A 26358-nucleotide genomic window follows, 5' to 3' on the forward strand; every position below is an offset into this window, starting at 1 on the left:
TTGTGCAAGGCTCCCGGGGAAGAAGGAGGCAGAGTTTAGACCAGTGAAGCATTCATAGCTTCCACCCTCGGGGTGGCTTTCCCTGACCCTCTGGTCTTGGGAGTTCTGGACCAAAATTTATCCTTTCTGGCTTTAACGAGGGAAGAGCAAATCAAAACCAAGAAGAGAAAGGGAAAAAGAAAACCTCCCAAGTTACCAGTCTTCTGTTTACTTTATTCCTTGTCTTTTAGCCCATCTATCCCTCTGAGATGGGTGCTTTGTTTGGAGGAAAAGAAAGTGATTTAAATAACATCCCTAAATATTTCAGTTTCTGCAGCATCCTAGCCTTATACTGTCCTCAGAAAAGCATCATGCCTTCCTGGGGCTTCTTTATTGCTTTTGTTTTGTTTTTGTTAATTTGTTTGTCCTGACTGTAGACACATGTTTTTCAATTTATTTCATATAAAAGAGAACCTATTTAAAAATGCTTACTGCCAAACTTACAAATGTCTTGATAAGAAAAAATAAGCCCAGCTGGAGTTAATTTCATTCAGGGAGCTCTTATGTGTGTGTGTGTCTGTGTGTGTGTGTGTGTGTGTGTGTGTGTGTGTGTATTACTTTTGTAATGTGTATGGTGTATTATTTTTGGGTTCAGTATTAAAAATGGTGAGACTGACCTCAAATATTGAACAACTCTCAACAACTCAATATTTTGACCCTCTATCCCCTTCCCCTTTTCATGTTATTTATAAACCATTTCTCCAACAAACTTATCTGCTATACCCAGTGCCACATGCTCAGGCTTTTTTTAGTCCTAAATTCTGCACCTTCATTTGGCTTTGGCTGTAGTCCCAGCCCTCTGGCTCAGATATACTTCATGGCCTGGCAAGAAGGGCCCCTTGAGGTCAGTGGGGCCTTGGTGAGGGCGGGGGAAGAGCAGAGGTCTGGAAAGACACCCAAAAGCACTGAAGGCTTGATGCTTCACTCTGCTTTTGGAATTTGACATGCAAGTCACCTGTACAAAATTGAGCAGCTAAGACCAACAATTGATTAAATAAAACAAGTAGGTGTTGCAGATTAAACTTCTCTCCTAAAAGCATATGTTACTCCCTTAATCTAGGTCCCTGAGTACAGCTGTCCTATCTTATCATCGAGCCAATTTCCATCTTCAGAGGAATTACCCATACAAACAGAATGATCCGTTAAAAAGTTAAAATCCGTTTCTTGAGAAATAAGCTTTTTCTTGCCATAAAGCCCATTACTGTCGAATACAGTCATGTTAGCTGAAAAGTGTACTTTACCCAAAAGCTTGGCACCCTCTAAAGTATGCATCTCTTATTTTCTTCTAAATACTTTTACTGACAATTCTTAAGTTGAAGGAAGAGAAATAGGAGGCAGGGATAGATTGAGAGGCAAGCATATTAAGATTAGAGAAGTCAGAAGAGGATCAGGAAAGGAAAACATATATCTGAATCCCATCAAACTGAATGCTTCTGGGTTCTCTTTCTTTAGTTTTGTAACAATAATAGCTTACATTTATTAAGCATTTGTGTGCCACATAGTTTTTGACATTCTTTGTATCAACTTAATCTTCACAATCATTCTTCACTATAATTATCTCCTTTTACATATGAAGAAACTGAGGCACAGAGAAGGGAAGCAACATCTCTGAGGTCACAAAACTAATCCTGGTAGAGCCAGGATGTAAATCCAGTCTAGTCTCTTAACTATGTTAGGCTTTATGCCTCCATGCTATCCAGCCACTGATAATAGTTGCTAGGTTAGTAATGTTAGCTTAGATATTCTTCCCCTTCTCAATCCTACTGGCTCCCTTTTTTTCCAAGTTTATTATAAGCATTACCTTTGTACATGTACTGAGTATTTTATGCATCGAAAAATAAAAATATTCCTTGGAATCCTGAAACTTTGGGGAGAGAGGGGGTAAGATTTGGGAGATTATGTTTTCTTTAAAAAAATTTTGATTCAAAACAAGTAATCTATGACAGCAATAAGAAACTTTTAAAATATGCATAAAAAAGTGTATGGCTGTACTTCTGAAATCCTGCTCATCAGTGCTTAGCTGCAAAAAGAAAACACAGGAGGTTTTTTTGGAACATCCCAGGTGTGGAGATTGGATAGCAGCTAGCTGCTTGGAGCTCAGCCTTTAGCTATCTAGTCAGACATGCGCTACACCCTAAAACTCACAAACATAAAATAAGATGTCATTATTTACACAGGACTATTTGCTTTATAAAAGGCTCAATCAAGCGTTCTTTTACCTGTAACAGTTTAGTGTTTGTTTATAGACTATTTACGAATCAGAAAAACTACAAGAAAGAAAATCCAATTGAAGGAATCCTCTGAGCTGGGTACCTATCACAAAGAAAGGCAAAGCATCATTCATGCAAGCCAGTGGAAAACCAGATCCAACCAATGGCTATTTAATTTTAATTAACATGTTTTTTTCATCTGACTATTCAGGGGCTTCAACTACTGCACAAATCAAGGTTTGGCTCATACAGCTGAAAGGATTCCTCAAGGTTGAGGGATCCTTTCAGCTGTATGAGCCTGCTCAATTGAGGTACAACTGAAGTTCATAGAAGTGTATTTACTTGGCCAAGGTAAAAATGTTTTTAAATGGTCAGAGGACAGGGAACTGGAATCCAGATCCCAAGTATTATTCTTTCCACACTTTACCAGTTATGTGGAGAATAAAGGGTATGTCTGAGACTCAAATCAAATTATCTTACTATATAGAGATATATTTTCTCCCATCAAAGAAAAAGAAGGCAGTTCTGTGCATGGATGTGTGTGTGTGTGTGTGTGTGTGTGTGTGTGTGTGTGTGTGTGTCTGAGTGCACGTGTGCGCGTGTGTACATTCTAGTTAAGAAGTTGAATAATCTGTGTGAATATTCTAATAACAATAATGATATGCAATACTAAGAAAAAATCAGTCAAATGAAATTTTACATTGTTTATGATAGTTAAGGAAAAAATATATTCATAACAAATCACTTACTGTGATATTAACAATTAAGGATAAAACTATGAAAAACCACAATACCAAAAGTGTTAATAATTGTGCAGAATCCTATGGGGGAAAGACACACACACACACACACACACACACACACACACCCCCCACAGAGTTTATATCAGTGTTTGGAGTATGAGTTCTGCTGGTTAACATAGATAAACATTTAGTTTCTTCAAAGCTTCAGGGAATATATGGCATCTGCCCTGTGAAATCTAATCAACTTTGCATCAGTGGTGTGGCTTTTGCTGTCTTTTCCTCCTACCCAAACTTACCCCCATTCCTACCATGTTCTTCTGCTAAAAGGAATAATTGGAGATTATGTAGAGACACACTGATTATAAAACATTTATTTAAAAAAAGCTGAATGATTTTTGCTGTATAGTACCATGAGCCTTAATAACATTTACCATAGAAGTTATTATTTATTACTTCATAGAAGACTAAATCATCACTAAACATCAAACAAGCACATTTAAAAAATATATAAGAGTTTTCCATCAGCCAGACCTGAGTTCTAGTGCTAGCTTTTCCACTTGTTTTGTGACATACTACAATCTTCTTAAACTCTCAACTTCAGTGCCTCCTGGAAAAAAGAAGACTACTAACAGACCTCAAAGAGACTTGGAGGAACACTAGGAGAACACAGTGTCATTTACATTGTCAATGTTCAGTTCATGTGAATTCTGTGGTGACTGGAAGCCTCTAAACTTAAACTGTAAGAATTAAAACATACATATCTTTATTTTTTGCTTGATTTGGAAAATCGAAAGGTTAGGGGAGGCAGGAAAGAACCACCTTCTTTTGCAAGAAGCAGAATTTGGGTAAATGACAAAAGAAGAAAATGAGGGACAAAGAAACAAAAATATCCCAAGGGTAATCTTTTTCCAGGTAGATTTTTGAAACATTTAAAAAGTCCCTAATAAATGCCAGGGTCTTTACAAAGTTCTGCTGTAAATGTAACTTGTGTGCAAATAGCATCCAAACAGCTTGAGGCCATCCTAATGATTTCCAGCATAGCTGTGGTCGGTCATGCTGGGGACCTCACTCTGACAAGTGTGAACTAGCCTGCTCAAAGTGGTCACTTCCCTACTGTTCACTGTTAAATGTTTTGCTGCATGTCAGCACTTCCACTAGAGGGCAGCAGGTGGAAAGGAGAGGATGTCCTTGGCAATAGCAATTGTCAAGGTAGAGTGCAAAGCAATGGGGTAGCACGGGCCTGGCTGACTGAACGGAAAAGGTGAGATCCTGAGTAATTGGTGGGTTTCCACTTCTAAGTGAAGACAGAAATGGGAGAGGAGAGTAGAAAGCTGAAGCAAGGCTTCCCAAACTGCCTAATCTTCAGACTCATGTTTGGAGTTTTCATCAAACAAACAAGCAAGCCTAACACACAAAAAAACTCCAGAGGATCAGCTGTTGCAGGATTCTTTGGGTGTCGCTTTTCCAACCAGAAACCTTTGTGTTTCCTTTCTGTGGCCAGTGGCACCTTTGCCCAAGGTTTGCTCGGGCCCACTGGGCTTGTTCTTCCAACCTGGCCTGGCAGGCTATACTTGGCCAATGCTACTGGCCTGCACCCCACACCTGCCAAGGGCAAGCCAGTTGTGGAGCAATGAGGGATGCGTGAATGGGTAAGCATGGGGTCCAGCCACTCTGCACAGCCAAGTACACCAGCTGCCACGGTGGGGTGAGCAGCTCCGGTCACCAGCTTCATGCAAACCTGTGGTGGGATCTGATGCACCACAAGTGGCTTCCATTGTGGAGAATTGCATCTGGATGAGGGGAATGTGGTGATGACTGGGAGTTTGGAAAAGCCAGAAACCTCAGAGCCCCAAAGAGGTGTCACACAGGTCTGGGCTCCCAGAAGGGCTGCAGCTCTTCTCTCCTTGTCACCCACAATGTGGTGAGCAGGGAAGGCATGTCTCAGCCCTGTTTGTGTTACAGCTTTTTCAGTCCTGCTATCAAGTGGGTCCTGATGTCCCATGTCCAGGAAGAATGAGGTATGCAGACAACTGGAAAGTGAGCAAGGCAAAGTACTTTATTGAGCAACTCTGGCTAAGTCCAGGGTTTTTATGAGATCAGAAAGGAGGAAGTGTGTGCTTATTGGTCCATGGGTGGCTATGTGCAGGCCTGGAAAAAGCACCATAAGTTCTCTCTCCAGGCCAAACAGTCCACCCAGAACTGATAGCTTAGCCACCAGGCTTCTGGCCATCCCTGGCTTGAAGGTGAAGCTTCATTGGGAACTGGCCCTTTTCCACCCAGGAGCCTGTCTGCTTCCTGCTGCCATCTACATGTCATTCACAGCACCCAGCCTGTTCATGCCGAGGGGTGCCAGCAGGCCTGTGCCAAACCACCCTCAGTCTCCCTCCCATGCTGGTTGGTGTTCAAAGTCCACAGAGAGTGCCAAGGTGGCAGGGGGCTTGTGTATCAGCACTGCCCAAGTGCGTGCACACCTGACCAGGTCGTGACAGCATCCAGGCTCAGCCACAACTTTGCTTTGCTGCGGAGCTGGGGCTGGGTGTGGGTGGAGAAAGAGGCCAGGGAGTGAGCCCAGGCACTTCTGAGCCTGCAGGAGCAGGGGGTGCTTCCTGAGCTTCCAAGAGCATAAGGATACCCAGGTATGGAGCTGCAGCTGGGTGGCTGCTACTGTGCCTAAAGAGCACTGGGCTCCAGCCCTACCAACTCAGAAGGGGGCAGGCTTCCTGCCTGTTCCTGGCTCCTGCCAGCTCTATGGAGGGCACAGCCCCAGTTGTGCTACCCCCACTACAGCCAACGTCTTTGCAGCAGTGGCTCCAGATAGGCCACTACTGCCATCAATTCCAGATCTTCCACATCAGAATCTCTAGGTATGAGGTTTCAGAATTGGTATTCAGAAAACTCTCAGCTTATTCTAAGAAATAGCCACAGTTGTTCTAATACAGGACCTCTGAGGTCCCTTCCAACTTTCAGAAGACCAACTTCACTAGCATAATATATGCTTAATGCAACCTTCAAAATAATGGTAAACTTGTCTATTCCGCTAGCAACCTGTCTTTAGAGAAAGAAAGGGCAGAGATAACTACAATTACTATAGTGTGGACTGCAACTTACAGTTTTCACAAATCCATAGCAGATACAATCTCTCTTAACTTTTTAATCCTTACAACAACCTTGCAAGTAGGAAGATTCTAAAACCCCACTGACAGTTGGGAAACCAAGTTCCAGCGAGGCTGCCTTAGGGTGGTGAGTCCAGAAGCCATGATTTTTGACTGTAGTTTATTTCTCTTCATCATAATGTGCAGTGCCTTTTCAATTCTGTTCTTACTCTGGACTTCTAAACAATCTTTTAATTAAGCAATTTAGTGGCGCTCTAAGAATAATGGCCAAGTCCAAGTTATGTGCAGAAAAAGAATGGAGGCAAGAATTAGAAAGAGATTTGTGATGGCAATCAAGAGACCCATCTTTCACCTTTTCTACTGGTGCTTCGGAAAGCAGAAGGAAAATAGTGGTAATTTTCAAGGAATATGAAAGATGAATGAGGATGGGTGAGGAGTCAGTGGGCATACTTCTGCCACTGGAGAGAGGACAGTGATTTCATAAGGGTCTTGTCTGAACCTAATTCATAAACTTCAAAATCTTCTTTCTGCTGATGACTGCTCTGCAGTGAAGGAATAAGCAGGCATTTCCTATTTTGTCATGTTTCAAACAGATTTTCAAATAAATTTTATCAACTAAACCACTTGCTGTTAAATGCTAACCTACTGAGAAAAGCACACCAGAGAAGGAGGTTGTGTGTCTTGGTCCTACCTCTGCCAGTAACTACTTGAAATCTTGGCTACATCGTTTAATTCTCTGGGCCTCAGCTTCCTCATCAGTAAACAGTGAGGGCTGGTCCTGAGGCTTCCAGCCAGAGAGACCACAAAGATATTTAGTTTAGCTTCAAATTATTTTTAATTGGTTTATAACATTTAGAACCTAGGAGATTTGTATAAAATATTCAAGATCAACTTTTGGGTATACTCAGATGAGGAAAAAATGGGCAGTATTCCATAGCCCTTTCCATCTTATAAAATACTGGATAATTTATTATTTTTAGAGCCTATTGTCTGCCTCACATGCATGTCCTCCAGCCCAGAAACACACACATATCTCACTAAAGAAAGCAGCATTACTGTAGGGGTTTTTATCTCTTTTATTCATTAAGGCATTCCAAGCACCTAGAATAGTACCCTGTAGATAATAGGTCCTCAATAAATATTTGCTGCATTAATTAATTTTGACTTATTAAATTATAGTTTTTTTAAGTATAGTTTTTTCAAGTAAGGAAAGCTGAAGTCAACCAGATCTAGAGATAAGACATAAATATGTCCTCTGAATCATAATAGGGATTTCACAGTGAACTGCCAAATAAAGGCTACTGACACATACTTCTGCCTATAAATGATATATTTGTTTCTCATAATCAAGTTGCAATTACAAATAAAGTAGGGGAAATTTTTACATGAAAACCTTGAATATACCAATAGATCCACCTGTCAGCTGTTTGTTTCACTTGTAATGATTTTAAAAAAACAGTATGGCATGGTTGTTTTAAAGGCATGTGACAGTTCAGTATGTGGAATGCTCCACATAATGTAACCTTAAATACTGCAGATTGATTTCTCTGGTGCTAAAAAGCAGGTTTTAAGACTGATGAAATTTAATCTCATGCCAATTATATTAATATCAACAGCTGGCTTTACAATTATCATACTCTCTTATGCTTTCTTTAATAAATGTTCCATGGATGTCTCCCAGTTTGCTCCACCAGCATTTAATTCTCAGGGTTGTCAAGGGAGAAATGAAAGGAAGCATTTGTTAGAAGCACTCAAATGTGACCATGCATTCATGGGGATTTGTTAACTGATGTTTAAGTTGTTGCATTTCCCATAAACAAGCATGAGTGTCAGGCTTTAAGGGTGATCTTCCAAAACAAATGTGACTCATAACCATTAGTGCAGCACACGCTAAAGCTAAAGCTAACAACTCATGTCCTACTCAACCTCTGAGTAATCTCTGGAACACGGAATTGGTCAAACAGCAGAGGAGGTTTAAAGAAGAAAATGCTGCAACCTTTCATGTAAATATGGCTCCATCAAGCATGCCAGCTTTTACGTGGAATTTTCTTGTTAATGAATATTTAATCTAGAATACCCTGGAACAATTCTATCTATCTATCATCTATCTATCTATCTATCTATCTATCTATCTATCTACCTACCTACGTACCTACCTATCATCTATCTAAATACAATGTCAGATTTAGAGTTAAAACAGGTTTTCTTGATAGTCTGAATGTTTCTTTTAGAATCAACAGAACTAAAACAGACCTAATCCTTCCACTTGAAGAACATATGGAGGACTGAATTTCTGCTTTGACATATTATTATTCCCTAATGTCTCTGATATTTATTGCTGTACTTAGGGAAATCTGAGATGAAATTTTGCTTTCGTTTTAATTTTATTTTTTTTTTGTTTGATTGTTTGCTATCATTGAAGCCGGTATGAAAAAGACAGGGGAATTAATAGCTGTCTGTGACAACTTCAATTCTTGCTCATTCACATTTGATACCACTTCAGAAGTCTCCCTGAGAAATGATAAGCATGAAACTTAACTACTTCTAGATTTAAAAACTACATGGACATATGACATTGTATAAAAGGGTATTAGTTACAATTAGTTAATTGGTAATTCCTATTATAGAGCTTCAACTGTATGGTCCTGTTGGTTTTCTATGATTTCATTCAGAGGCAGCCTTTCCTTTCTTGGGGTTCCCATAACAAAAAGTTACACACATTTATTAAGGCACATCTGACATCATCTCTTTTTTTCTTCTAACCTCTTTGTTTACCTGGCAAACCTTTGAGCCTCTTAAGAATCATTTATTTATGGGTCTCCGTAATCTGGCTCAAAAAATCTTAGAGTAACAAATGAAAAGAAGAGGTGTAATGTAACTATATGTATTTGTTTTACTTTTTAAAAAACTTAAAGTTTTATCTAATTTGATCCCCACAACAATCCTGGGACTGTCAATTCAATATGTAACTACCCGATCTAGACTTGTGGTTCTCAAACAGGAACCATTTTGACCCCCAGAGGACACTTAGCAATGTCTGTTGTTTTGGTTGTTGCAATTGAGAAGGGAGGCTATTGGTATCCAGCGTGTATGAGGTCACAAATGCTGATAAACATGCACTTCCCACCATAGAAAAATGATCTAACCTACAATCTCAATAGTGCCAAGGTTGAGAAATCCTCATTTAGCACCTTGCTTTCTGAAAACTATTGTAATCATATGTTCTGTGAGCTCTAGTCCAAAAATATTTTTCTGATTAAGTATATCCTATAGGAAAATTACTTAATGTACCATGTAAAACTACTTCTTTCATTGAATCGTCTTCCTCAAAAATATACAAACAAGCTAACCACAAACAGAGGAACAGCAAGTTCACAGTTTGATTCCTAACTGTTGGACCCAGGATGAATGCTTGGTTTGTCAATCATTTTTTTCTTTAGAAAAGGTTCTTGGGCATAGCTAGCACCTGGGTAATTCCATGTATTTCAAGAAGAATGAATTCATTGAGCTCTTTTACAAAATTTATAATTTCAGCTATTTCTTAATATTAACGTTCCTAGGAGAATAGCTAAAGAGGACTAGGTGGATTTAAATATCAGTTGTTTAAAACAAGCCCCAGAGTCAAAACTAGCAAGTGAATTCAGTCATTTTCCTTTGAGAAAATGATACGTGGATGTGGGGAAGTAAGCATGAAAATGATGGTTCTGTAGTCATGTAGACAACTATAAAGGGCTAGCCAGAAATACCTTTTGTTTCTCACAACTGAACATCTTTCTATAAGTTATTTTTAAAAAAGATTTCCTGAGTAGATATAGTGTAGTAACCCATTTGAATCTTTTTATAACTCAATCTCCAGCAGTAACTATGTGTTCCAGTGAATATCAATTCAAAGAACACACTAGGGCATAGACCAGGAAGAAAGGAACCTTAGAAATCATCTTGTCCACTGGTTTTCTGCCTTTTTAAATATTTTCTGAATTAGTCATTTAAATATAATCTTAAGTGGAAACTGTGTATGATCAAAACAATCATATAAAGTGTATTTGGGCATACATTTCCATGTACTTCCATACAGAGTGCCCTGGCAGGTCAGCTCTGCATACCCACACTTTAGTCTTGCCTAACCTAGAAATTCATTCTACTTTCAGATAATTGTAATTGGCATAAAATATTTTCTCAGAAAAGTAACCTAATTTTCCTTGTTCTTCCTCTCTTGATGAGATGACAAATAAAGAGGAGATTGGCCTTTACTGAAAACCTCTTACCAGTAACTATACCAGGTATTGTACATGCTATCTCATTTAATTCTCATGGAAGGCTTTCTGAGCAAGAATGAAGAAAATCACTCCCAGCATCAGAATCAACTCACCAAAGATCTACTTGCTGTGTTAATCTGATTTAATTTTATTAGAAACCTAGAACTGGAGTAGTACAATTTCATCAAACCCATCCTCTAAACACTGCTTCTTACAACTATAAATATAGAACAGTATACTGTTTTATAAAGGCTTACGCTATCATGTCTTGAACATTAGAAACTTCTTCGAGATAGTTTTCTGTAGTCATTATTAAAATTATCGGTAGCTTCCAAAACCTCCTTGTGGAAATGAACTGCTTCTTTTAGGCATATATTGTTATAAATCAAATTCTACATGTCAGTTTAGTTTGCATGTTTATTTAGGCTTCAGGGTTTGCAATAACTCAACTTGAGAACAATAACAGTGGTTACTAAATACAATTAGCCAATTGATAATTCCAATTATAGGAATTATATATAATAATTATACAGAGCTTCCTGTAATTATAGGAATTATGCATAATTCCTGTAATAAGAATTAGCAATTGACTAATTGTATTTGGTAACTGTTTTCCTGTGTAGTAATCTCAATAGGTGCTTTACTTGCGTTACCTCATTGAAGCCTTTTTGAGTAAGCCATTTTCCTCCAACTTAACAAGTAAGAAAACTAAGGCTCAGAAAATGTAAGAAACTACCAAAGTCACTGTAGCAGATGCTGTCAGTGCTTTGCTGATGTTAAGCAAAGCATGGCTCTTCTTGCTACAATCAAGAATGCAGTGGGTCAGTGACATGTAGAGGAGAAGGAATTCTATGTCCTAAATGTTAGCCAAACACAGAATGGTCCTCTCCTCAAAAATGACTTCTCATTTTTGGGAGCCAAGGCTCTGCAAAATATAATGTGGCAAACATCATCAATTCAGTGTCCACTAAGGTGAATTTGTTAATATTTACACATAGCACATGGTTATCCAGTAGTCAATATTATTTCGCTTTCCACAAATTTGCAAGGTTTTGCCAAAAAATTAAAAGATACACAAAGTATCATTTTTTCATATTCAGAGATCAAGAAATTAAAGATTTTATTAATATAAATTGACTTTTAACCTCAAGAGTTTCATAGTTCAAGATGTTCTCTCATTGGAAAATTAGAAAGACTTGATCTTTAAGGAATGGAGCTAAGAAAATTGATCCAGCTATCCACAGGATCCCTAGTCGGGTCTTTGGTAATCTAAAGTTCAATGTCCAAAGGGGCAAAGAAAATTTGGATTTGGGATCTTCAGGCATCATTATGTCTGTCAATATTTGAGTAGATTTAATCAGGTAGGTGGGGGTAGAGATAAAGGTGGTATCAGGTAGATGGTGCTGGGTGACCGGTTCACTTAATGCAGAATGTTGGCCGGTGACCGGTGCATGGGGTTCAGAGTTCAGTCACCTGGAGAGAGGCTAGCAAGGCTTAGGAAGGACATCAAGCTTCCACACATTAGTGTTTAGGGCAGAATTCTGATCTTGGTGCTATCTGGAGTATAAAGCAGGAAAATAAAATCATTCCATCCCCAGGGAAAGCCCACAAAGCCTAGCTTCTAAAGTGGCACAGATATTTCTAGACCCCTCCCACTATAAGGGAATACTAATTCAACCCCTGTCTTGCTCAGGGCTGGAGATAAGAGCATTAGTGACACTTGCAGGAGAGAACTGAGGAAATCCAAGGATTTAGATGCTGATTCACTTATTCATTCAACAAATAAATGAAGACCCTCATCAGAATGCAGAAGGCTGGGCATCAGGAATTAGCAAAATATCCTTTTTTAAGATCTAGTGAGTTTTTATTCTATAACATTTTATTACACAGGGCATGCAATGGTCATTTTGTTCAGTTATTTGAAACCAATTAAATTGTATTTATTTCAAGCTCAGTCCAAACTTCCCACACTCTTGAAACACAGGTGGCATTATCACTTCATTTAGAAGAGGGACACACAACAAATGCCACCTTCTACCTGCCTCCTCCCCAGCCCCCAGATCCATCTAAGTATGGCACCTCATGTACTTTCTATATTCTGTCCCATCCCCTGTGTCCTGCCTGTTAGTGAAAACTTCCATAAAAACATCCTGAAACATTTCCCCTGTGGTTGAGACATGATCCACCATCTTCTAATACTACAATCCTTCTATGGAAATGTAATGTGTACACTGTGAAGGCTGAGGCTTAAGGCCAGTTAAATTGTTATAAAAACAGAAACAGAGATTCTTGATAGATGTATCTGATGAAACACTGTGGCTACATTCTGGGAACAAGGGACCAGAAAAAAATAGATTTGCAGCTGAAGCTGAAGAAGTCTCTAAGCCCTAAGGCCTTCTGGTCTGTCCAGAAGCTGCCAGGCAGGGCACTAAGGAATACTCTCTTCATAGGGTTAATTGCATCGGATTTCAAAGTGTGTATTTATGTTACACTTCATCACCATCTTTATGCTGCTAACTATAGATGATGAGGAAGCTTTGCTTCGGGTTTGAAGATGACACTGTTGACAGCATTATTTAACAATCCATGAGAGTATTGCCAGAAAAGTCAAAATGGAGCCACAATGCCTGCTGCTTGTGAAAGATGAGGGTAGACCCTTGAGTTGTGGCTGCTGGTGACTCTGCCTGATGACAAGCTAGGTGCATAGCAGTGTGGATAAGCAGGCAGTTTCAAGCCAAGTGGAGGCCTCAAAAGACGTCTTTATTGATGACTCTGAACTGCCTACAGTTCTTTATCACATACAGTGTTAGGTTAAGATTTAAATGGAACCAGCTCTTGGTAAGTAATCCATTGACTTCAATGAACAATGAAGAGAAAATCACCAATGTCAAGTTCTTCATGAGATGGTTTTCCTAGGGAGAAGGGACTGAGGTGACTGAGGAAACCTGGGCCCCTTGTTGTAGGGAATGATTTCAGGCAGAGGCTGGCTGGTCCAGTAAAGGCCAACATGGACTTTTGCAGAGTTGAACCTGGGTTGGTCTCTAGCCAGAGGTGGCTATCAGGTGTGTCTATGAACAGGTGCTCTTTGCCATCACCAAACACCAAATACATTATGTCAACCTCATTCCTGTCTACCCCGCAACAAGAGCCCCAGTTTAGGCTAAGGAACCAGAGTGGTGTGAAAACATTCTATTATGCAACCAGGACTAGCTCTGGTCCTGTAAGAGCTGGCATCTAATGTGGAAGACCAGAAATATCCTCTATCACTGGCATGTGTGAATCTGACTAACATTCAGGGTTCTGGTTATTCTTAGGTGGTCCCAATCCTTCAATTTACTAATTAGTTGAGTCACAAATCTAATCACTCACACTGCCAGCATTTTTGTAGGGGTGAGTCACTCAGTTTCTGTGAAGCCTAACCAACCTCCCAGATTCTGCCCAGCACATGGCTTTGCTGTTCTCAACTCATCCTGCATATATTTTATCGTATCCCATGAGGTAAGTACATACTCTAGCAATGATAAAATATTTGGGAGCTTGTCAAGGTCTTGGGATAGAGTCACAAATGTCCAGAGACTACAATGAGGAGGGAGTTCAGGTCTTTGTCCGTGCTATAGACCCTCACTGCATAGTAGCTTGAGCCAAACCACAGCAATACTGCAGAGCTGAGCAGACAACTGTGGGACCCAGGGTAGACACAGGCAGGAGGAGTTCGGGGAAACGGTACAAAAGAAGCATAGCAGGCCGGGCACGGTGGCTCAAGCCTGTAATCCCAGCACTTTGGGAGGCCGAGGCGGGTGGATCACGAAGTCAAGAGATCGACACCATCCTGGTCAACATGGTGAAACCCCGTCTCTACTAAAAATACAAAAACATTAGCTGGGCATGGTGGCGCGTGCCTGTAATCCCAGCTACTGAGGAGGTTGAGGCAGGAGAATTGCCTGAACCTAGGAGGCGGAGGTTGCGGTGAGCCGAGATCACGCCATTGCGTGAACTCCAGCCTGGGTAACAAGAGTGAAACTCCGTCTCAAAAAAAAAAAAAAAAGAAGCATAGCTTAGACAGTCTGCTGTCATCCAGCCTCAGCATGTTTCCTCCCCTATAGAATTTTTCTGTACAAGTACCACTTTAATGCTAATAGGCTGAGCTGTGCACCAGGACTTCACTGCATTAAATGTGAGTCATTGCTGATGATCATATTAATTAAAAATGCAGAAACTTAGAAATGGATGGTAAAGAAAGCACTGATAGTTCCCCAAGTCAAAAATGCACAGGTTAATTGGACTCTGAGTACTGGCGATTCTCTCTTCTTAACATCCCTGTGTTTGTGATCCACCTATTTTTTTAAATATATATATTTTATTGCATTTTAGGTTTTGGGGTACATGTGAAGAACATGCAAGATTGTTGCATAGGTACATACATGGCAATGTGGTTTGCTGCCTTCCTCCCATCACCTATATCTGGCATTTCTCCCCACGTTATCCCTCCCCATCTATTTTTTTTATCATTCCTGTCACACTTCGACTATCTCTTTCCTGACCTATTGTCATCACCTTCCTTCTCTACATTCATCCCTTTCAGATTCACTTTTATTCTATTACTAGAGTTATTGCCAAAGAAAAAATCTAACAGTATTGTTACCTAAAGTCCTTTAAAAACCTAAAAGGATCACAATTAAATTATGCTTATTTCTCTGTTTTTTTTTTTTTTTCCTAGAGATTGTGAACTCCATAAATTCAAAATTCTTCCTTGGGCTGGCACAGTGGCTCATACCTATAATAACAGCTTCTCTGCAGGCTGTAGAAGGGTTATTTGAAGCTAGGTGAACTGTTTGGGGCCTGCACAACACAGCAAGTTCCCATCTCTAGAAGAAAAAAAAAATGAATAAATGCATGCAGGCATGCATGAATAAATAAATAAAATTCCTCTTTGAATCTTTAAAATGACTTAATAAAAGCTTCTTGAAACACTTTTTTGTGTCATTATCTACATTGGCACCATCTAGATTAACCCAGTTTGTCGTGACCTGCTGAACTCCAACATCAAATAAAGTCTGCAATATCCGGAGAACAAGCAGATATAGGATTGCTGATGTACATGGACTCAGGCCGTGGCACTAGAACACATCATAAGATTTCTTCTTACCTCTGAATGATGGTCAAGACAGCAACAATCAAAAGCTCTGTGGCTTTTCCCCCACTTCCACTGTGAATGAAAAGCCTTGAATTGTTCATTCATGAACACATTTAACAGGCACATTCATTACTGTTTACAAACTACAACCATGACTCTAATACTTTTGTGAAATATATCTAACATGTCTTGACATCCTCTCAGGGCTCTGTGTAACTTCAACTGTAGTGGGATAGAGTTTATTTTAAAAAATAAATGGTTCTGTACGCTGTGCCACTATTTCCTATCTGATAGCAATGAGAACAGAGTGTCTTTTCTTTCAAATAAGCGTTTTGTCAGTGTGCATAGGTTTATGAAAAATGTTCAAAATATACAGAAAACATTATTTTAGAGCTCTTGGTTCCCTTAGGATTTGGTATCTCATTGCTAATGCAAGTTTCTTACCCGGAATGGTATCAAACGATATAATACCTTTTGCAGAATTAGAGTGATGTCAATTATGTGCTTTGCCTGCAAGTCATACCCAACTGGCATGCATATATATACACTATATACATGCAGTGTACATATATATACACACTATATACATATAGTGTACATATACACACATATGTATATATGTACACAAATACAAATATAAATATTATATATCAATATTATATGTAAACATTATATATGTTACATGTGAATATCACACATAGGCACGTATACACACACACACACACACGCCCACACACACACACACTGCACACACACTGTTCCATTGTGCAGGTAGTACTTTTTTTTTTGAGACGGAGTTTTGCTCTGTTGCCAGGCTGGAGTGCAATGGCACAATCTGGGCTCACTGCAACCTCCGCCTCCCAGGTTCAAGCGATTCTCCTGCCTCAGCCTCCTGAGTAGCTGGGAATACAGGTGTGTGCCACCACACCCGGCTAATTTTTGTATTTTTAGTAGAGACGGGGTTTCACCGTATTGGTCAGTATGGTCGCAATCTCCTGACCTCGTGATCCACCCGCCTTTGCTTCCCAAAGTGCTGAGATTACAGGCGTGAGCCATCGTGCCAGGCTGCAGGTAGCACTTTTGTCTGGCCTCCAACACTGAGGACTACTACTTGCTGGATATGGCATACACTTCCTCTTTCTTTTCTTCCTTTCCAAATGCTACCCATTCTTCAAGGGCTCAGCCTTTGCCATAATGCCTTTGCTATCTCTAGGCCTTCTATAATTTTCTCAAACCTACTGACCAAAGTTTGCTACCAAAGTGAATAATTACAAATATAGCACCTACATACCACACACCCTGGTCAAATTAATGCTATGCCTTCCACGAAGTAAGTGCTCAAGAAATATTTGTTGAAAGTTAAATGCGTAAAATAGAACCATCCATTGCCTAGCACAGAGCCGTGTGTGTGTGTCTGTGTGTGTCTGTGTGAGTGTGTATGTGTATGTGTGTATTGTAAACAGTAAGTGAATGAATTGTTCTCCATGGATAGCTCATATCTATACCTGTACAATTCTGTTTATGTTGTTGCTTTATCACATAAATTATTCCTGTAATAGCCTTCTGTTCTTCTCAGCCTTTTAAAATCTTAAACCCAACATTCTAGCCCCTACTGAAACAATGCCAACCTCCTTCATGAAGCTGTAATTCACCATAGCTGAGATATCCCTCCTGTCATCACCACTTCTATAAAGTGTGATTGAAGCCATTTTGATAGTTAATTTACAATGCCTAATATTGTAATTGGTGTATATGCCTAATCGATTAACCCACGACAAATTCCTTGAGGGAAAAATCAATGTATTCCTCCCAGCCATAGGCGTAGGCTTTGAAAATAGGAAGGTCTTAGGAATTAACAATACATTGAATTTGTTGAATTAACTATCCTAGTCCACCTTGATCTGTTCTTTTTCAGGGCTTCTTGACCATTTGTCTTCATCACACAATCCAGATCTTAAAGCTATATAGTTTCTCATTAGTTTCTAGACATTCCTCATGTCCCAGCTAGACTGAACTACAAGACAGGGGATTGCCTACTTCAACCTTAGGTTACTGAGGTCAAAGGATATATTCAAGGATGGACTGATTGAAATAGTACAAGTACAGATATATGATGTAATTTATAACAGGCACTCCCTAGAAGAATACTTATATCCATCAGATCTTTAAGCATATTTCTTATTAGCAACATCATTCCAGCAGCAGCAATTTTGATACAATCAGTTGATAGGTCAACCATGTGAAGCCCTTTGAAAACGAGGCATTGTGGATCATTCCTGATTTTGGAATAAGAAATTCTCCTCAAGACTATGTAACTGGCTTTGAGGAGCAGATATAGAGCTTCATATTAAGGATGAGAGACAGAAAGAAAGCATTTATTACAGCACTTTAGGTAACACAATAATGGCACTGTTCAAATTTAGTTCTCATTAAATTTCCCACAGGGCAATTAGATTTAATTAAAAAAAAATCCTCTCAGGGCCAGTATATTTCTAATTGCTCATCTGCCCAAGCAAGAAAATCCTGCTCAAGTGCCACCTTTCCCTATGCATACAGATCTGTCATCTTCTCCCAGCTCCTGGGTGACTTTTCTCCAGGCGATACTTCCAAGATCACTTACCCATCAGTGCCACATCTTTCACTGACCAAACTGCATTCAATAGTATTATATTTAAAAAAAAAAAATTTTATCTATATTTTTAGTCTGCCTTATACAATAGGAGACCCAATAAAAATAAAATGATTTGGCTATAATCCAGACCTGGCAGAAAAACAAACACATGGCCCATAAATGTCATCTGAGATTGACACGTGTCATGTTATGCCTTAACTTTGGCTGAACCCATGAACTCATTAGATAAATGGCCAGAACTAGAATACACACACACACACACACACACACACACACACAGACGAGCATGTACACACATGCTCGAACGTGTTTACATATACCTTCTTATATAAACATCATACCGCAACCTTAATCCTCAGACAATATTAAGAAAGGATTCTGGAATATGCACATATTCCAAAGGAAAAAGAAATATTGGTTAGCTCAACAAGACAAAAAAAAAGGAGACAAAAATGTTCTTCTTTGTTAAATTATTTCCTATGTGTAAGTACTGGTAGGCTATGTGATTTGTGTTTAGTATAAACTATTGTATTTGCTTATATTCTACTCTCCCTAAACAAATAAATGAATCAAACAAAATTATTAAAAAGAAAAATGAAAAGCAAATATTAAAAGCAACTAATGATGTTTTCTCTTCACTATACTTAGGAAGTCAAAGGTTTACTAAAATGTTGAAGCAGCTGAAACAGATGCTCCTTTGCTCCTTGCAAACTTTCTAGTTCTAAAATGTAATTTAAGCTCTAATCTCTTAGCTGGGGATGCATTTTTAATTTTCTTTAAAGATTTCCTATGCCATACTTTTCATTTAACAGGTTTTTAAAAATTCCTCAAATCTTGCCCAGTGGAGTGAAAGTCACCTTAATGAAGAAACAAGAGATTAAGCCACCATGACTTTGGAACAGCAGAGGATCTCAGCTGCAATTCTTTGGCTCAGAACCAGGGTCTAAAACCAGCCATGGGAAAAGCTGTTGAAATGGAGCCTGCAATTCTCTCCATGTTTGACTTGCATAATGTTGACATTGTAATACCAGAGAGACCAAAAAATATTTCAAACAATTATGACTCTTTTCTATAAATATTTTTAAATTGCTTTAAGAGATAAAATAACATATTTTACTCTTCTCATTTTCTAAGTGACTCTGGTCACCCTCAGCAGCTCACTACTACGGATTTATTTTTGGCTAAAAGGTCAGGGAGGACATCTTAAAGCGCTAAGTCTGCTGTTAAACTGTGTTTTCCAACATGAGCTGAATGGTGAGAAAGGGAGTCAGACACTCTTAAAACAACAACTAAATGCAGTGCCATAGCAAGGGAGAAATACATTGTTTCTTTCTTCTGTAGATGCCCAAGCAAGGAAAAATATTAAGTACCCATTTAAAAAAAAAGTCTCCCACCCTTTAGAGAGCACAGTTTTCTTTCTGACAGAAAAATTCTTCTTCCCTTTCCGTTTCATTATTCTTCCTTGTTTTAGTTAGGTCTTCTATGAAACATAGTTTAAACATACTGAGACTTCTCTAGCAGGAGAGGGATATAAAAGAGGGAGAATTACAGAGATGGGGAAGGAAGTTCATCATTTCTGGGTATATCTTTCAATTATTTCAGGTGTCTCTTTCCTCAACTTAGCCAAATTGTAATCATCCAGAGTGAGAGGTGAAATTCATTGGAAACCTGCAATTTCCTGTCTCAGTGAATATAATTAACAAGCCTGAATTCTGAGCTCTGGGAATAGACCATGATATCCTTAGTCACAGATGAGCTGAGTAAACAGTAAGCTAATAACCCTTCAGTGTAATTTCAATATCCCTCCCAGAGACTGAGAACAAGAGACCTGGCTTGTCTTCAACATAAATGTCCTCAGCATGATTTGTAGCATTAATTTTTGATATGAAAACATCAGCTGCCAAAGCTGACTGACTACTGCATTCCTCCTAAACATCCACAGAAAAGTCCTACTAGTTTCTGATTTTAAAGCCAAGTCCAGTTATTTGCTGCTATGTAAAACTTGCATCTTTTAATTAAATTATCCAAAAACCTTGGATGTAACAAATACAGTTTGGTGTTATTTCAAAACACTGAGGGTGGAAATGGAAAAGGAGAACTTACTTTCACGTCCAGAAAAAGCATCACTTGATCCTGCCAGTGCCAAGGTCAACAGCAGCTGCCAGAGATCCATACCTGTAGGACCTGCAATCACAAAAAGTGTAAGGTAAAGCCCAGCAATTAAAAGCAGACCATTATCATAAAAATACTGTTTAAAGACTGGCTAAGTCATGAAAGAGTTGATAAGTCAGTTCCAGAAGGAATCCTAGTAAGTCTTTCATTGCTCCAGAGTCTCATCATACTGTCCTACTTTTCATGAACTCAAACAGCAGGTTGTAATAAATTCTACTTCCTGTGAGTGCTTGTCTCAGGAAATAACATGAACACTAGAGATGTTCACATTCTGGCTCAAAGCCATAGAAACACCTCACAGCAAATGACCCCCATGGACGGATAATAGGGCCAGTGAGGTTTACTTCAATTTTATCTGGAAATAGAAAACCTTATTAGTAGTATCACCATGCATGGGGCCTTGAGCTGGACAGGCCATAAAAGGAAAAACAAAACTATCACGCTAATAGCAACATTTCATAAATGTGTTTCCCAGTGAACAAAAGAGTTTAATTAACACTCAAAAGAAGGTGCTAATGAGCCATCCTAATGAGGTTTAACTAGAAGGGAAGCAGAAAGAAGGCAAGAAGCAAAAGAAAACAAAAACTCCCTAATAAAACTAAAAACCCACAAGTACACAGTGTGTCGTAGACAGTTTTTATTTTCATAAGGAATACGGATCTAAAAGATCCAGGAATGTGAACACCTCAGACACTAAGACGGATGCGTTTGTGGCTTTGCTAGCCATTTAGAAGCCCAGAGTGGCCACACCTGGAGCCCCAGAGTCTAACGGAGAGAGTTGATCAATACATCTGTCAGCACACACCTCAGTGACCATACAAAGGAAATAAGCTTTTCTAGAAAAAATATACCAGAGTGTCCACATCCCAGATCTTCTGAGGCAAGTTTGGGCTGGTTGAAAATGAACTCAGCACATTGCCTTTTGTAGAGCTGTTGCTGTGTCTGACAACTAATGCCAAGTACTTTAGAGCTAGCTGTAGCATTTCCTTAAAACTGCGCTATTTACAGTTTTTACTACACCATTTACACTATTTATTCAGGCATCTATCATTATACCAGGAGCTCCACCAGGACCTCTACTGGCTTCATTTTTGTTACCTTGCAATCCTGACCTAACGGAATAGCCCTTCATGGTATCCCTGATCAGGCTGAAATAATGAGCAAAGATGTTTGTTTTCATGGGCCTACAGATGTCGTCCTCTGGCAATGGCTGTGTAATTCTACATAAGGATAAAATTCTTGATGTTCTATAATTTCTAGACAGCAGAGGGCCTATCTTTTTTTTTTTGTTCCATATAATTTTATGTTCTTAAAAAATTCTTTACAAAAACATATTTCTATATAAACTGAATATCTTCCTACATCTGAATCCCCATGTGCACACCCACATGCATGAGGAATCCTCCTCCATACACTGCCTCATGGAGTCATTCACAGGATTTAGTGTAAACATGCAGATGAATATACTTTGTCAACGGTGAGATTACAAATAAATGTGAGTTGTGGTTTTTGCAACATCCATGTTTTTAATTTCTAACCGGGAAAGCCTTGAGCTGATGGTCTTGCATCATCCTTGTCTGCTTTGCAAATGAGAACCACTGAGCATCTCTCCCTCCCAATGTCCTTTGCTCCTAGGTGAACAGGTTATGTAATCAAAGTTGGAAACCTCCAGCAGAAGTATGTTAAAAGGCTAAAAAAAGTTATAGGCTAAACATGCCATCCCGTTGGTGACTATATATTTGCTTTAAATTTGATTCTTCTTTTTTTTTTTTTTTTTGTCTCACTCTGTTGCCCAGCCTGGAGGGCAGTGGCACAATCCCGGCTCACTGCAACTTCTGCCTCCTAGGTTTAAGCAATTCTCCTGCCTCAGCATCCCAAGTAGCTGGGACTATATGTGTGCATCGCCATGCCCAGCTAATTTTTGTATTTTGTAATTAAAGAACTGTAATTATCACAATTCCTTTATAAGCTGAACATATGTCTGTAGAATGTGCTCTATCTTACAAAACGAAACAAAAAACAAACAAGAATCCTCAACGCAAAATTAACCAGAAATCTGCACACTCCTACAGCAGAAAAGATTATTTAAAATTGTGATGCTCCCAAATAGGAGGTGAGTGCAGCTCACTGCTGCTTGGAACACTGCATAGGAACCTGACTCTAATGAGGTCCAGGGGCTAGGATGAGGATAAAGAAATGTGGATGGATTCAGCAGAAGCTAAATGCTTTATTAGAATCTAACTCTTCCCTTTCTCTTCCACTGATGTTGGCTCAGTGAGAATGACTCCAAAAGTAGCCCCCACTTCAGTCCTCTGGAGAACTCTCTCTAGTGCCCTCACATACGCCAGGCCATGATACGTGACATTCAATTGGATTCTAAGCTGCCCACATCATCTTTGCAGAGCCCCACATGGCAGCTTCTAGATGACAGAATCCTTCTTTATTAGGTTCTAGCTGAGATAAAATGTCCCTAGGAAGGTCAGAGTGCTGACACACACGATTACATTGGAACTTTAATGTAATCTACCATTACAATATAATGATATGCCAGATGTGAGGAAAAAAAAGTCCCTCTATTCCCCTCTGCCAAGCCCTTTTTGCCCAGGTGCCTAGACTTATTATGTGTACCTATTAACCCAGAGGTACAGGAGTTCACTCAAAACACCGTCATAAGAGATTTTACATATAATCTAAGTAGAGGACGGCATTGTTCAGAGGAATCCACTAAATTGGACCTTGGCCCACTGGGTTTTTTAAGCTTGCAATATTTTCCCAGGGAAAAATCCCTCTCTAAATTTCTTTTGATATTTACACATTCTTTGACTATAGTCTCATGGCAAGATTTTCAGCAGGAGGGAAAAAATGGGCTTCTATTCTTGCATAATGGAACTCACACCATTTCCACCCTCAAAGCCTGAGGGATTTTGCCTGCTCCCCTTCTTTCTCAAGAAAAAGCCAGTTCAAAACCAGTGTAATGCAGCTGGCATGAATTTTAAATCTGTAGACTGCCCAGCAGAGGAGGCCTCCAAATTATATAATTAGGCCCGTGATATACTAACTTATTTTTTGGCTATAAAACAGTTCATAAACACATGAGCAAAGATGAAGGTTAGAGATAATACTTTTTCCAACATGCTATAACCAACTCCAGGCAAAGAAAACAATATGTTTAATTCTCTTTAATTTATAATTAGCAAGTATTTGTGAAACTACTAGTTCCTGCTAGCACTGAGCAAGGCACTATGGAGATTAATGCAAAAGCAATCAAAATCATGGTTCTTCAAGAATTAGGCAGTACAAACACATGAAACTGTGTAAAGAAGGGGAACACCCAAAAGTAGAAGGTTAGACTAGGGAAAAATCAGAGAGATAGCTACATAGAGATGAGGTATCCCATTGAATTTAATGTGAAGACTAAACTATCTGGTGACAAGTTCCCATAACACCTTCATCGAAAATAATATTAAAAATTTATTGGCCGGACACGGTGGCTCACGCCTGTAATCCCAGCACTTTGGGAGATCAAGGTGGGCAGATCATGAGATCAAGAGACTGAGACCAACCTGGCCAACATGGTAAAACCCCGTCTCTACGAAAAATGCAAAAACTTAGCTGGGTGTGGTGACGCATGCCTGTAGTCTCAGCTACTCTGGAAGCTGAGGCAGGAGAATCACCTGAACCCAGGAAGTGGAGGTTGCAGTGAGCCAAGATCGTGCCACTATGCTCCAGCCTGCTGACAGAGCGACACTCCATCTCAAAAAAAAAAAAAAAAAGTTTATTAACCACACAGGGAAAAATGTGCTCATATCTGGTTTGTAATTTTGCAGAAACCAAACCAACCACGACCTAAAATCACTCACATCCTCTAATTTATATCAAGTATTTTTTTTTAAAGAGTGATTAAATCATCCTTAGAAGCATTCTTAAAAGTGTGATGTTAATATATTAACATATAGGAAGAGTAAATGCCAGCACTGATTAGTAAGAAATATTGTGAAATTGAATCGAGTTGATCTCTTTGGTGAAGCTTTTCTAAGAACTCAGCACAGAAAAAGGAAGAGCCTAACCAAAAAGGGCATTTAAAATTGCTGGTTCTCATTAGCACCAGGCATGCATTGAAACAGCTTGCTTTCAGAGTTCATCTCATTACCAACTTTTTATGGTGATGATAATTTGGAAAATGGTCAGATCCAAAATGCCTTAAGTGAATTTATTTCCTTCCTATGAGTGAGGAAGGAAAAGCTCACAGACAGCTTTGATATAACTCCTTTTGCTGAGATTTCTCTCCTCTTAGAGGTCCAGGGGGGAATGCATCCAAATTCAGATGTGCTGTAAGTATAAAATACACGCGGAATTGAAAGCTTGGTACAAGAAGAAAGGATGCAAAATATCTTGATAATGTTTACATTGACTAAATGTTGAAATCATATTTTTGACTGCTGAGTTAAATAAAATATATTATTAAAACAAATATCCTCCTTTTCTTATTTTTTTAAATGTGATTACAGTAATGCATCACTTAGTGACAGGGATACATTCTGAAAAATGCATCATTAGGCAATTCCATGGTTCTGCAAACAGCACAGAGTATATTTACACAAACTTAGAAGGTATATCCTACTACACACCTAGGGTATATGGGATAGCCTATTGCTTCTGGGCTATAGACCTGTACTCTACTGGACACCATAGGCAATTGTAACACAAGATTAAGTATTTATGTATCTAAACATGTTTAAACATAGAAAAGATATCATAAAAATATGATATTATAATTTTATGGAACCAGTCCATCATGGACTGAAAAGTTGTTATGCAGTGCATGACTGTAGTTGAAAATTTTAAATCACATATGCAGCTTGGACTGTATCTCTACTTGCAGCATTTGTATATACATTTTATTGTTTATATGTCTGCACTTGCATTCAAAAACATTAAATGATTACTGTGGGCATATTTGCTTTTGTAACAAAAATGAACAAATAAAATAATTTAAAAAAAATTCAAATGACAAACTCATTATGGTTATGTTGTAAAAGGTCCTCCAAAATGCAGAATGATGGGGACAAAAAATTCACTGAAGACTTAGGTGACTTATGTATGATTGTATCTGTGGAAGTTTGCTTTTTTTTAAAGAGTATCCAGTGTGCATTTGTTTACCTTCAAAAGTGTAATTATTCGCATTATGTCTCTATTTGGGTCATAGACAGTGGTATACTCGGAAATGTTTATCACCTGTTTCTCTGGAATTAAAAAAAAAGGTCATGATTTGTATCATTTGCCAATTTCTGTGGTGTAAATACCTCTCCTAAGGCTGATTTTAAGCTACCAACATTAATTTATTAACTGGATTCACAAGCCAGAAGCTGGATGCAGCACACACTGGCTGGGGAAGGGGCTGATGCTATCTAGGCTTCATGTGAGGTAACAGGTACAAAGATTAGCAATCTACTAACATTGAAACAAAATGTAAGAGACAGTACTGTTGAGTAAACCCCGGACACTTGATTTCATTTGATGACATCTGATTCACTGGCAGCTGATCACATTTAGTTAATAATCATTGACAGATAGTTTCCCAGGTCAAGGGACATTAGCTTCTACCACAGATGCTATCGTTAATCTTCATTTACAGAGAAAGTGAGCTTGGGGTTAAATGAATGTGTTTTGGAGTCACAGAGGGCTAGGTTCAAATTCTAGCTTTACTAAGCCTCAGTTTACTCATCTCTAATATCGATGTGATAATATTTTCCCTTTTTCATAAAAAAATCAGGATTAGATGAGATAATTTATTCAAAGAATTTGGCATTCCTCTGCTTGTATCCAAAAGGGTTAGTTATTACACTTACTAACGTCTTCTTCGTAGTAGTGACAAATAGACTGTTTATGTTTTATAATGTTCCTATGGGGTATATTGAGAATAGGGACCCTCATTTATATATCATGACGTGGACATCTAGGCAGGTGGTAGAGCAATCAGCAAATGTGCTCTTGGCCAGCTGCAATATATAAGACCTATTCCTAAATCAAGCACTTACATCACATGAAGGTTCAGGGAA

At 38.9% G+C, this 26358-nt stretch overlaps 1 protein-coding gene across 2 annotated transcripts in view; it reads right to left on the minus strand.

The window, feature by feature from the left end:
- The window catches only part of GHR (growth hormone receptor), a 300742-nt gene that overhangs the window by 156895 nt on the left and 117489 nt on the right, over positions 1–26358 (minus strand). For both annotated transcript variants that reach the window (XM_032278846.1, XM_032278847.1), the window contains exon 2: positions 20231–20311. In XM_032278846.1, coding sequence (XP_032134737.1) covers positions 20231–20300 — 70 coding nt within the window. In that variant the 5' untranslated portion in view covers positions 20301–20311. The remainder of the gene's footprint in view (positions 1–20230; positions 20312–26358) is intronic.

The sequence above is a fragment of the Sapajus apella genome, unplaced genomic scaffold, assembly GCF_009761245.1.
Source record: "Sapajus apella isolate SASKATOON/1434 unplaced genomic scaffold, GSC_monkey_1.0 scaffold11, whole genome shotgun sequence".
In the NCBI taxonomy this organism is placed as follows: Eukaryota; Metazoa; Chordata; class Mammalia; order Primates; family Cebidae; genus Sapajus; species Sapajus apella.